General features: G+C 50.9%; 1 protein-coding gene and 1 long non-coding RNA gene across 3 annotated transcripts; one reads left to right on the top strand and one right to left on the bottom strand.

The window, feature by feature from the left end:
- Positions 1-1,770: 1,770 nt before the first annotated feature.
- ABCF3 (ATP binding cassette subfamily F member 3) lies at positions 1,771-10,038 on the bottom strand. 2 transcript variants are annotated; one of them, XM_060150140.1, is made up of 21 exons: positions 9,891-10,037; positions 9,515-9,662; positions 9,295-9,374; positions 8,743-8,789; positions 8,479-8,576; positions 8,255-8,377; positions 7,823-8,089; positions 7,430-7,510; positions 7,282-7,341; positions 7,124-7,180; positions 6,990-7,012; positions 6,824-6,879; positions 6,506-6,706; positions 6,329-6,405; positions 4,001-4,045; positions 3,788-3,920; positions 3,068-3,156; positions 2,872-2,963; positions 2,552-2,684; positions 2,326-2,413; positions 1,771-2,236 (listed from the first exon to the last, which is right to left on the bottom strand). In XM_060150140.1, the coding sequence occupies exons 1-21, from the start codon at positions 9,961-9,963 to the stop codon at positions 2,078-2,080; spliced, it is 2,130 nt and encodes a 709-aa protein (XP_060006123.1). In that variant the 5' UTR covers positions 9,964-10,037; the 3' UTR covers positions 1,771-2,077. The 2 variants fall into 2 exon arrangements, with proteins under 2 accessions (XP_060006123.1, XP_060006125.1); XM_060150142.1 differs by lacking the exon at positions 2,552-2,684 and having other exon boundaries at positions 2,093-2,236; positions 9,891-10,038.
- Positions 9,579-10,206, top strand: LOC132521039 (uncharacterized). Its single transcript, XR_009540695.1, has 2 exons — positions 9,579-9,697; positions 9,943-10,206. It is a non-coding gene; the product is annotated as an uncharacterized LOC132521039 (long non-coding RNA).
- The last annotated feature ends 1,447 nt before the right edge of the window (positions 10,207-11,653 follow it).

Below are 11,653 nucleotides of genomic sequence, written 5' to 3'. Positions count from 1 at the left end.
GGTTTGCATCTGTGGGTGAGCCAGGCCCAGGTCTGGGGAGCGGCTCTTAGTAGAATGTGATGTTCTAAATGACGAACTAGACTGGGGCATGACCAGTGAGGGTAAATAGCCCTTTCTCTACTCGGCTAAAATTTGCCTGGAAACCAGTGAGAACTTACCTAAATGTTGTCTACATCCGACGAATCTCAAGATGGCAATTCCACATTGAAATAAACAGTTCTCTGACCGGCACCTTCAAGTGCCTTGTAGACTTGTATGGAGGAACCCATGACCCTTCTGCACCCCTGCACTCTGCCTCCCACAGGGGACCAGCCAGATTGCCTGAGAAGGTGCTGGTGAGTGTGGTAAGGCCCAGGATCCTGCAGGGACAGCAGGATTTCAATGAAGACCCTGCAGACAGGTCTTTTAACTGGGCCAGCTCCTGACTGGCTTTAAGGCTCCAGTAGAAGAAACAGCTTCCCAATGGCTGGGGCTGGACAGGCTCTCCATAGTGCGGAAAGGGTAGCTTCACCCACTGTGTGCCAGATTCCTCCCTGCTCTCTGCCCTGCGTTTTCTGGAGTGGACATGGCTGACACTGCCTTCATTTTCTACCCATCAGGACAACCAACTTCTCCCAACTCCCCACCTCTAATCCCCCAAACTTCACCTTACACACTTACTGTAGGGTCTTTCTCAACTGCTGCAATTCATTCATCCCAACTTTCTAAGGTCTGCAGTAGGCCTGTGTTGTCATATATACAGGCTCTTACATAATGGAATCATAAAATTGGGAGTCAGCTTAGAGGCCATAAGAGCACTTCTCTAGAGAGCGGTGGGGCTGAACAGTCCCAGAGGCCAGGAACTATCAGAAGGCAGCCTGAACTATTAAGAAAGTTTTTCCTTCTTTTGAGCCCAAACTTGCCTACCTCTGGAGTCATTCAGAAAAAATTCATTACTTTTTCATATGATGGTCCTCCAAATCATAGACTGGTCACAGAGGAATCCATTTGAGTGCTTCTGTAGGTGCCAAGGAGAAGGTGTTCAAAAAGGCCAACTTGCTGTGGCTACCCCGCTAACATAGGTGACCCCTTCTACTACCAGTAATAGAGTTGGGATTTGATCATAGATTCAACTCCAGTGCTCTTCATACACAAAGCCACCTCCAAAGAAGCAGATTCTGCCACAGAACCTTCAGCAGCACTTCCAGGGACTCTAAAAGAATTGGGAGAACTCAGACAGGGACCACAAGCTGGTAAGGGGTGAAAGGCCTGAGAGTCTGGCAAACAGGCAGGCAAAGACCCTACACCAGCTAGCCCCAACTGGCCCATCTGCAAATCTGAGGTTGGAAGAGAGTGATGGGGCCTGTGAGAAGGCTCTCAGATCAGAGGTCCAGATCAGAGAAGAAGGGTGAGCCTGGGCCAGAGACCACTGGAGAAAGCAGTTGGCAAACCATGTTTGAGGCCAGGTTACAGAATCAGTTTACTCTCTCAAGCAGTGGGGCTGAGACAGCAGAACCCAGACCCCTTCAGCTGAGGCTGAGCCCGGGCCAGAGGGAACAGCACCGCAGTGATATAATATGCCGCCCTTCATCACTAGCTTGGTCCACTGCAAGGCTGACCCCCAGCGGCTTCAATGACATCTCTGCCCAGGGGCAACACTGATACTGCCATGGCCTCCTCCACATGACCGACACAAATGCCACAGGAAAATGCCAAATCAGAGAGCCTACACTCCTTAACCGTGGGCAAACACTGTAGCCCCACGCCAGGGAGCAGCAGAGGCGAGGCGAGGAAGATGCAGGGAGATTTAATTTACATGTGGCCACTCAGAGCCCAGTCGCAGCTGGGGCAGTGGGGAGAACCTAAAATCCCAGAGGGCACCCCCATTCCCTTCCTCTTGGAAGACCAGTCCTTAAAGACCCTTAGGTGGGGCTCCCTGGGTTGCGCAAGAGGACGCTCCAATCAAAAGGAGAGATTTAGGAATAAGGCTGTCCCCAAAGTCGGGGTAAGTCCATGGCCGGAGACGGTTGCCTACGTGGTGGCCCAGGGGTCTGAGAGACCAGTCCATGTCCTGGGCACAGTCCTCAGCTTGGTGGCCCTAGAGGAAGCCCTCACGGCGGAACTGTTCCTGGAGAAGAGCTCGGTACTGGTCAAATCCCCCCTCGACCCGGGTGACGCCGCCTCCTTCACACACCCACAGCTCTTGGCACACCAGCCGGATGAAGCGTTCATCGTGGGACACCAGAATCACACCACCCTGAAAGACAGGAGACCAGGGAGCACTCAGGGGGCCCCTAAGGGGTGCTGAGGCCTGGGAAGGAGTGGGCAGTGTGAAGGTACACTCACCCTGAAACTGTTGAGAGCGCGGCCCAGAGCCTCAATGGTCTCCATATCCAGGTGGTTTGTGGGTTCATCCAGAATGTAGAAGTTGGGGCTGGAAGGCAGAACCCAGGAAGGTGGGAAGTTACGGGGGCTGGGAGAAAAGGAACTCTGATACGAAGGCAAGACAATCATTTTCCATTAGGAAAGAGTGGGAAAGGGGAGGGCAAAGCTCTTGAAAAGGAGGCCTCACCAGGGCATGGTCATCTGAGCAAAGGCCACCCGGCTCTTCTGGCCCCCAGACAAGCTGGCAACAGGGCGCACGGCCAGTTCTCCAGAGATGCCATACCGGCCCAGCTGGTGACGGTATTCCTCCTCAGGCCGTCCTGGAATAGGCCCCACCCCACCGTGTGGGTTCTCAGCCCAACTCCCTCCCTTCACATTCCCCCCAGCCCAACACCCAATGCATATGTCCTCACACCCAGCGTCGGGGGGCTGCTCAGCAACCCCAGGTAGGCCTAGCTGTAGGCGTCAGGCCCGGCCCTCCTTCCCCAACTCAAATCCCTGACGCACCAGGGAACTTGCGTGCCAGCAATTCCACAGCACTGACATTCAGGTCCAGCTGCTCCACGTGGTGCTGGCTGAAATAGCCAATCTTCAGATTCCTGCAGGCAGACGGAAAGGTGGAGAGAGGGCATGGAGGGCAATGGCCATAAAGGAGTGCAGCTACAGCACAGGAGGGTTTGGAGAGCGGCGATGTGGGCCCTACCTGTGAGCATGTCTGATGCCCCGAACAGGTGCCAGATCCCCCATAAGGAGCTTCAACATGGTAGACTTCCCAGCCCCATTCTCCCCAACCTGTAAGAAGTAACAAGAGAATGTAAAGAGAATCCTTGTGCGGGATACAGAAGTGGAGGAGATGAGAATGGGTCTCAGCTAGTCCCAGGGACTCCAACAACTAAAAAAATATTTTTAAGGAACTATAGAAAAAAATGAAGGAAGATGTAAAAGGGACCAATACCTAAGTACCCACTAAGTGCAAGGGAATTAATTCTCCCAATAACCAAGTGAGTTAGACATTATCTCCATTTTAAGGATGAGGAGACTGCTTAGTAACCAAGCTAGGAAATGGCAGAGTTAGGAATCGAAGTCTGACCCTGAAGCCCATGCTCTCTCCTCTATGTTCCACAGTTTGAGGAAACTCAGAGCTGAGACCAGTAAGACAAAGTACTGCTCTAAGTATTTATAAAATACCACATGCCAGGCTCTCCATCTATGCCGCAGAGCGGCCCTGTGAGGCTGGAGGAGGGGCCAGTACAAGTACAGCAAAGTCCTCCCCCGGGAGGAGGGGCCAAGTATAGCAAAGTCCTCAGCCCAGGCGCTGACTCCTACTCCTGGGGACCTTCTCCCCCATGTGGCCAATCCACACCACATACAGGGGTGGGAGAGTCCAGTCCCAGCTCACGAAACAGAGAAACAGCAACCATACCACACAGATGCGGGATTCAAGATCAGCAGAGACGGTGAGACAGCTGAAGATGACATGCTTTGGGTCATAGTAGAAATCCACCTCATCTAGCTGCAGAATTGGTGGTGAGAATTTCTCAAACCCATCGGGGAACCTGCAAGAAGTGGGGGTGAGGAGCACGAGGGCAGCCAGAAACAAGAGCTTCCCCACCTGCCCCTCTGGCCCAGCACTCACTTCATCACTACCTCCAACTCCTTGTCCACGGGTTTCAGCTCCGGTCTGAGGAGAGAGGAGATAGACTAGGTTTACAACTTTAAAAAATAAATTTGTTTTTGTCACACAAGTAATATACATGCCAGAAATATAGGATTCTTTTTTTGGTGGTTCTTTTGTCCTCCCTGTTAATATACTGTGACGTATGTTTCAAGGTCACAAAATCCTAAATAAGACTTATGACTCCCCTACCACCAGCACATCCAGAAATACTGCTTCAAGATTAAACCTCCAATGCTCTCCTGGGTATGTATCCGAAAAAAATGAAAACACTAATTCGAAAAGATACATGCACCCCAATGTTCACAGCAGTATTGTTTACAACTGCCAAGATACAGAAGCAACCTAAGTGTCTGCACATCCACAGATGAATGAATACACACACACACACATAATGGAAAACGACTCAGCCACAAAAAAAGAATAAAATTTTGCCATCTGTAACAACATGGATGGACTTGAAGAATATTATGCTAAGTGAAATAAGGCAGAGAAAAAATATACTGTATGATATCACTTATAAGTGGAATCTAAAAAATAAAGCTAGTGAATATAACAAAAAAGAAACAGACTCACAGATATAGAGAACAAACTAGTGGTTACCAGTGGGGAGAGGAAAGGGGTGGAGGGGCAAGATTGGGGTAGACGATTAAGAGATACAAACTACTATGTATAAAATAAATAAGCTACAAGAATATATTACATCACACAGAGAATACCGCCGATATTTTACGATAACTATAAATGAAATGTAACCTTTAAATATTGTGAATCACTATGCTGTACAAGTGAAACTTATATAATACTGCATATCAACTGCACCTCAATTAAAAAAACCTCCGCGGCTTCCCTAGTGGCGCAGTGGTTGAGAATCTGCCTGCCAACGCACGGGACACGGGTTCGAGCCGTGGCCTGGGAGGATCCCACATGCCGCACAGCAAGTGAGCCCGTGCGCCACAACTACTGAGCCTGCATGTCTGGAGCCTGTGCTCCGCAACAAGAGAGGCCACGATAGTGAGAGGCCCGTGCACCGCGATGAAGAGTGGCCTCCGCTTGCCCCAACTAGGGAAAGCCCTCGCACAGAAACGAAGACCCAACACAGCCAAAAATAAATTAAATAAATAAATTTTAAAAACAAAAAACCCTCCAATGCTCAACACCATTAGTCATTAAGGAAATACAAATCAAGATCACAATGAGATATCACTTCACACCCACTAGGATGGCTAAAATTTGAAAGACAGATAATAAGTGTTGGCAAGAAGGCAGAGAAATTGGAACCCTCATACATTGCTGGCAGGAATGTAAAATGGTGCAGCTGCTTTTAGAAACAGTTTGGAGGGCTTCCCTGGTGGCACAGTGGTTAAGAATCCGCCTGCCAATGCAGGCGACACAGGTTTGAGCCCTGGTCCAGGAAGATCCCATATGCTGTGGCGCAACTAAGCCCATGCGCCAACTACTGAGCCTGCGCTCTAAAGCCCATGAGCCACAACTACTGAGCCCACGTGCCACAACTACTGAAGCCTGTGCACCTAGAGCCCGTGCTCTGCAACGAGAAGCCACCGCAATAAGAAGCCTGAGCACAGCAACGAAGAGTAGCCCCCACTCGCCACAACTAGAGAAAGCCCACATGCAGCAACGAAGAGCCAACAGAGCCAAAAATAAATAAATAAACAAAATAATATAAAATAAAATAAAAACAGTTTGGCAGTTCCTCAAAAATTTAAACATAGAATTACCATGTAACCCAGCAATTCCATTCCTAGGTATGTACCCAAGAGAATAGAAAACACATGTCTACACAAAAACTTGTACACAAATGTTCACAGCAGCATTATTCTTAAGAGCCAAAAAGGGGAAATAATCCAAACGTCTACCACCTGATAAGTCAACAAACAAAATGTGGACTATCCATACAACAGAATATTATCTGGTCATAAAGAGGAGTGAAGCACTAATCCATGCTCCGACACAATGAACCTCGAAAACATTACGTTAAGTGAAAAAAGCCAGACACAAAAGATTACGTGTACAATTCCATTTATACGAAATGTCCAGAATTAGCAAATATATACAGACAGAAAGTAGACTGATAGCTGCCTAGGCCAGGGGGCAAGATTAACTCTCCAAGAGCAGTAACAGAATACCCTGCCTTCCTGCAGGGGAGGAAATTAAAGTTGGTTTGTAGAAAAGAGGAGATCTAAAATGGGAGGGCAAGGGGTGGCCTACAAAATGAGGGAAGAAAATAAGAGACATGAGTCAAAGCCTGGTGAGAGACACTGTACTCACAGCTTCTCCAGCATCTTGAGTTTGCTCTGCACTTGAGAGGCTCTGTTGGCGTTGTAGCGAAACCGGTCAATGAAAACCTGCAGGTGGATGAGTTCAGGTACTGTTCAGCTCCCTCACTCCCCACAACTCTAATACCCATGGGATGGGGCAGGTCCCCAGCGCTGCCTGCTCCCACACCTGGATATGCTGGCGATATTGCTGCTGGGCCTCATATTCACGCTGCTGATTGAGCAGCCGCTCCTGCTTGCTCTTGATGAAGGTCTCAAAGTCTCCCCGGTAACCATCCAGCCGCTGGCTGTGCAGGTGGATGATGTCTGTGGCTATGGCATTCAGGAAGTTGCGGTCGTGGGAGACGACCAGGATTGTGGAGGGCCACGTCTGAGGGGGGGGTCACAGGATGGCAGGCCCAGTTTGGGAAGGCAGTCAGCTCCCAGACCCCAACGGTCTTGGAGGCAGACCTTTCCCAGACTTACTCTGGCACCTGTAGGCACTCACCTGCAGGTAATTCTCCAGCCACAGGATGGCCCTTACATCCAGCATGTTTGTGGGTTCTGGAAAAGTGGAGGAGGACACGTTTGGGATAGAAGGGCTAGAGAACTGGGAACTTGGATGATGGCATGCTTTTGCACCCCAAAGTCAGGGTGCCCCATTTCAAACTCACCATCTAACAGCAGCAGATCTGGCCTGTGGAAAAGAAGAACGCACGGCTTGAGGTTTTAGGCCAGCGACTTGTTGCCACCCCCAAGAGCCAAGCCCATCCTCCACAGTATCCATACCCAGGCCCAGGAGACTCACCTAGCAAACAGAGCCCGGGCGAGGGCCAGTCTCATCCTCCAGCCACCTGAGAACTCCCTAAAGAGAGACAGAGCTGCATCACAAGGGCGAGTGTTCACGAGAACAGGCAGAGGCAGAGCCAACAGTGTTCAGAGCCAAGAATGGTAAGGGCCACTCACCGCGTGGGCTGCTGCTGCATTTTGGGGGTAAAGCCAAGCCCAGCAAGAATGACTGATGCTCTAGGAGTGAAGAAATGAAAGAACCTGGTTGGAACAGGTAACAGAAGGGAAGGAGGAAATCTGAAGAAAGGAAGGGAAGTTTAAATACCTGGCAGGTGCTTTGTCAGCCTCAATCTCCTCCAACTTGGCATAGATTTCTGCCAGCTGTGCAGCTTCTGAGCCCTCGGCCCTAGGAATGGGGGAAGGGCAATCAGCCTGAGTGGGCGCAGTCTACTAGTATATCCTGCACCCCAGGACAGTTGCAAAGCAGGCCACTGGCTGCCTTGTTGCCGGGACAGGAACAGAGCACAGGAAGGACTTGCTCACGGCGGTGAGGGCAATGGGCACTGTGCCAGGAACAAGGGATTTACAGCCCCACAGCGCCAAGTTCTAAGACCTGCTGCCTACGAGGATGGGCACACGAATTGTGGATTGTGCCAGCACGGCGGGCACTCTGTGAAGCACAGCCGCTGCTGGTCAATCCCTCGCCAGGAGCCCTCACCTGCCAGCAGCAATCTGGGCGCTGAGCTCCCGCTCCCGACGCAGGAGATCTTCTCGCACAGTATCACTCTCCAGCACACTCTGCAGGGCAGGGGTGTCGTCTCCAGCAACCTCCTGCTCCACGTGCAGCAGGGAAATGTGGGCTGGAACCCGCAGGCTCCGGGTGGCCAGCATCTTCAGCAGCGTCGTCTTCCCTAGTCCATTCCGACCCACCAGCCCATAGCGGCGGCCCCATGCCAGGTTCACATCTGCTCCAGCCAGCAGTACCCTGCAGAGGTGGTAGGAAGGAGACAAAGGGTACTCTAGAGGTAGTTGCACAGCAAGTTTAACAACAGAAACCTAACTATTTTTAGCCCCATTTCACCTCTCCTAATTCTCCTTTAACTGGAAAAAGAAAAATATCACCCCCACTCCCCCACTGCCACTCCCTCACCTATCGCCAAAAGACACATCAAAGTTCTCAATTCGCACATCGTAGGATTTGTTCTTGCCAGATGATTCCAACCGACTCTCCTTTCTGCTGCCTGCCTGGCTGGCTGATGCCTCTTCCAAAACTCTTTTAAAGGGAGAAACGGATGGCTTTTAGCACTCCCAAGCACCCTTCCATCCCAATAGAGACTGCTCTGCTCTCTTCTCAGCCCTTCTCACTAAACTCACAGAGGGCTGCTGGTCTTGAGTGTGTCCTTCTCTGAGCGCTTCTCCTGCTTTGCCTTCAGTCGAGCCTCAGCTTTCTCTAGCTTCTTTGCATTCACTGTCTAAGGGTCCAAACACAACCATTTCATCCTAGGGTGTAGGCTCGGAGACTCAGGAAAAGACAATCAGAAATCCCCCAGAAAGATACTCCAATATTTAGAGACAATCAACTCCCACTCCCCCCCATAGATACAGCCCTCTCCTTTTCTTCCTCCTCCCCCTCCTCACCGAGGACTGTTCCCTCTTTAGCAGGCCTGGAAGTTTGGTGCCACAGTCTGTAAGCGATAAGAAAAGCTGTCACCTTCTCCCTAAGGGAAGGGAAACTAACATTTTGAGTAACTATCACAAACTAAACACAGACACACACATTTAAAGGAAAGCCTTACAAATTCTGGAGATAGGTATCATCCTCCCAACACTTAAAAACAAAACAAAAACTCAATTCACAGATTAAGGATACAGAGACTGGGAGCAGACAGGCAACTCTTACAAGATCATGCAGTTGGTTAGTAAGTCGCAAAATTGGGGAGTGAACCCAAGACTGTCCAGCTGCAAGGCCCATATGCTTCCTACCACACCCAAGAGCTTAGAGAACTCTCCAATCCTAATCCCTTTATTAACGGGCTCATCTGCTCTCTGTAAAGACATCAACTAGTTCCTACAACCTTGTTCTGTGGAACAGAGGTACCAAGAGTCCTGAGCTCCAGGGGGCAGGTGGCTAGGGGGTGGAGGCCAAGAAAAGGACACAGGGCAGCTAGTTCAATCTTCCCTCACTCTCACCGTAGCTCTCTGTTATCTTTGACAACTGGATGGGGGCGTCTAGTAGCACCTGGCTGTTTCCCTGGGTCTGTGGCTCAGTCCTTGAGGGTAGGCATAGAAAGCAAAGAGTTAGAAGTGGAGGAGAAAGCTCTGTGGCCGTCAGACCTTCCTCCCTCACGTCTCCTCTCCTGACCGTCCGCCCTCCCATCTCCCCCACGAATATCCCTGCCCTGGCACGTACAGGCGCAGAGTGTTGTACATGCGCTGGCACACGGCCCTGATGCCCGCGTCATCCTTGCTGTCCCCGGACACCTCTTGCAACAGTTCCCCCACAGCTTCCACCAGGTCATCCACAGACTCGAAGTCCGCACTGCCGCTGTGCAAGACGCCTAGGGCGGGCGTGGCAAGACGAGGAAAATACCAGGTAGGGTGGACATACAAGCAGTTTTAATCCCCGTACCGCGGCCCCAGTCCGGGCTCCAGAACCAACTGGCCCTCGGGACAAGAGGTCACGCAGAGGAGAGGCCTAGCAGCGGTCCCCGGCACTGCCCTCCCTTAGTACTCCCCCCCTGACTACCACTTCGGCATCCCCAGCGCGTTGATTCGGTTCGGCTCACCCGTCACGTAGTCGAAGACCTGTCCGTCAATTTCGGGGAACTCGCTCCGCAGGATTTCTGCGCAAGTCGCCATGTTCCAGTTGGGATCCCGTCCGCGCAGTCGCCGTGAGACCTCGGCCAAGGCCCGCCCCCTGCCCGTCCCCGAAATCTCGCCCTTCCTTCCAAAGCGCATGCGAAACGGTGACGTAAGAAATGCGCAGAACCCGGTGGGCGGGGTGAACGGCGCTGGAGGAACGGTGCGCAAGCGCCGCTCAAGTCTACGCTGAGCCACACTCTCTGCGCTTGCGCAACCCTTTCCACTAAAAAATTAGCCACACGTGCGGTGCTCGCTGCCTCCTGGGAGGTGGAGATCCTGCTGGCGGCGGGGGCGGGGTGCAGGGAAGCTCGCGGTTTATCTGGGAACCTCCCAAGAAGGGCGGTTGATAAAGCACTTCGGCCTTGCTAGATTCTGTACGCTCACTTGAGGCGCGTCAGCCGCTGCGCGTCTGTCCGGGTCCATTTTGGAGCTCGCCGAGAGCTTTGCTGACTCAACGCTGGTCCCTGAGCTCTTAGAAGCCCCTGGCGCCGTTCTGTGCAGCCGCGAGTTTTGTTCCGGTTCTCTGGCCCTACGGGCTGCTTGTCTTGGTCAGGTAGCCAGCCCGCCCGCGACCTGCACTCAGTCCTCTCACACTTGACAGCTCAGCTGACTTCAGCGAATTACGTCCTCCCACCACCCCCGGGGCACTGCCTCACTGACCGCCACGGCGCAAGAAAACCAGATCGACAAGGTCTGTGTAAATGCACTATTTATTCCCTACCTACACCCAAAGCAGAGACTTCTTCGTACCCTGATGATGCTACTGCTTCACATTTAATGTGAATATTCTTCCAACTGGGCTCTAAAATTGTCACCTAAAGTCACAACGTTATCCATCCTTTTGGCATTGTGAGGAATCGATCCTGTTATTTCCATTTTATATGAAACACAGGGAAAGTAATTCTGACGGGGAAACTACAGACCTATTTGGTTTCTTCAACATTGCAAGAGCTAAGGGAGAACCTGTGATTTTTAAGATTTAAGCAGCATTCACCAATCACAATGGACCTTGTTTGGATCCAGATGTAAATTGTGAAAATTTTTGTAGGACACTTGGATTAAGCACGAACACAGATTGGATGTGATATTAAGGAGATGACAAGTTAAACCACCATGATGCGACATGAGGGTTCATTATATATTTTCTCTTAATAGATGTTTTAGGTTTAAAAAGGTTGAGACCAAGCAAGGGAAAACCAGTGATGGCAAATCTTTATCTGCTCCAACACATCAGCAGAAGATGAAGCACTCCCCTCACGGACTCACTCACCACACAATTCTATGGAGAGGGGGAGGCACAGAGGGAGGAATTTTCTAAGAGGCCTGGGAAGAGTCATTTTTCCTTTTTACAACCCACCCACTGAGGTCTGTGAAGCCTGAGTAACTGCCAGGAGGATGGAATTAAGAGGTCAGTTTCTAAGGATGGCTGGAAAGACCAAACGTAAACCTTGCTTAATCTCTGCTAATAAGAAAAATACCTGCCTAAAGCTGAGAATGATTCTAAGGAAAGAATCTCTACCCTCAGGGAACCGGGGCCAGGTGGGGCTGCTTATCCTTGAGGCTATTTTCTCAGAGGAGATGGGAGACCTGGGGCTAACACCTGTCAGGGGCTTAGATGGCCCTGAGGGACGTAACAATTGAGACAAAATAGAATTTGGAATAGAAAATTCTACTCCTGGCAGGCCAA

The sequence above is a fragment of the Lagenorhynchus albirostris genome, chromosome 5, assembly GCF_949774975.1.
Source record: "Lagenorhynchus albirostris chromosome 5, mLagAlb1.1, whole genome shotgun sequence".
Lineage (NCBI taxonomy): Eukaryota > Metazoa > Chordata > Mammalia > Artiodactyla > Delphinidae > Lagenorhynchus > Lagenorhynchus albirostris.
This window is presented reverse-complemented; position numbering and strand designations above follow the sequence as displayed.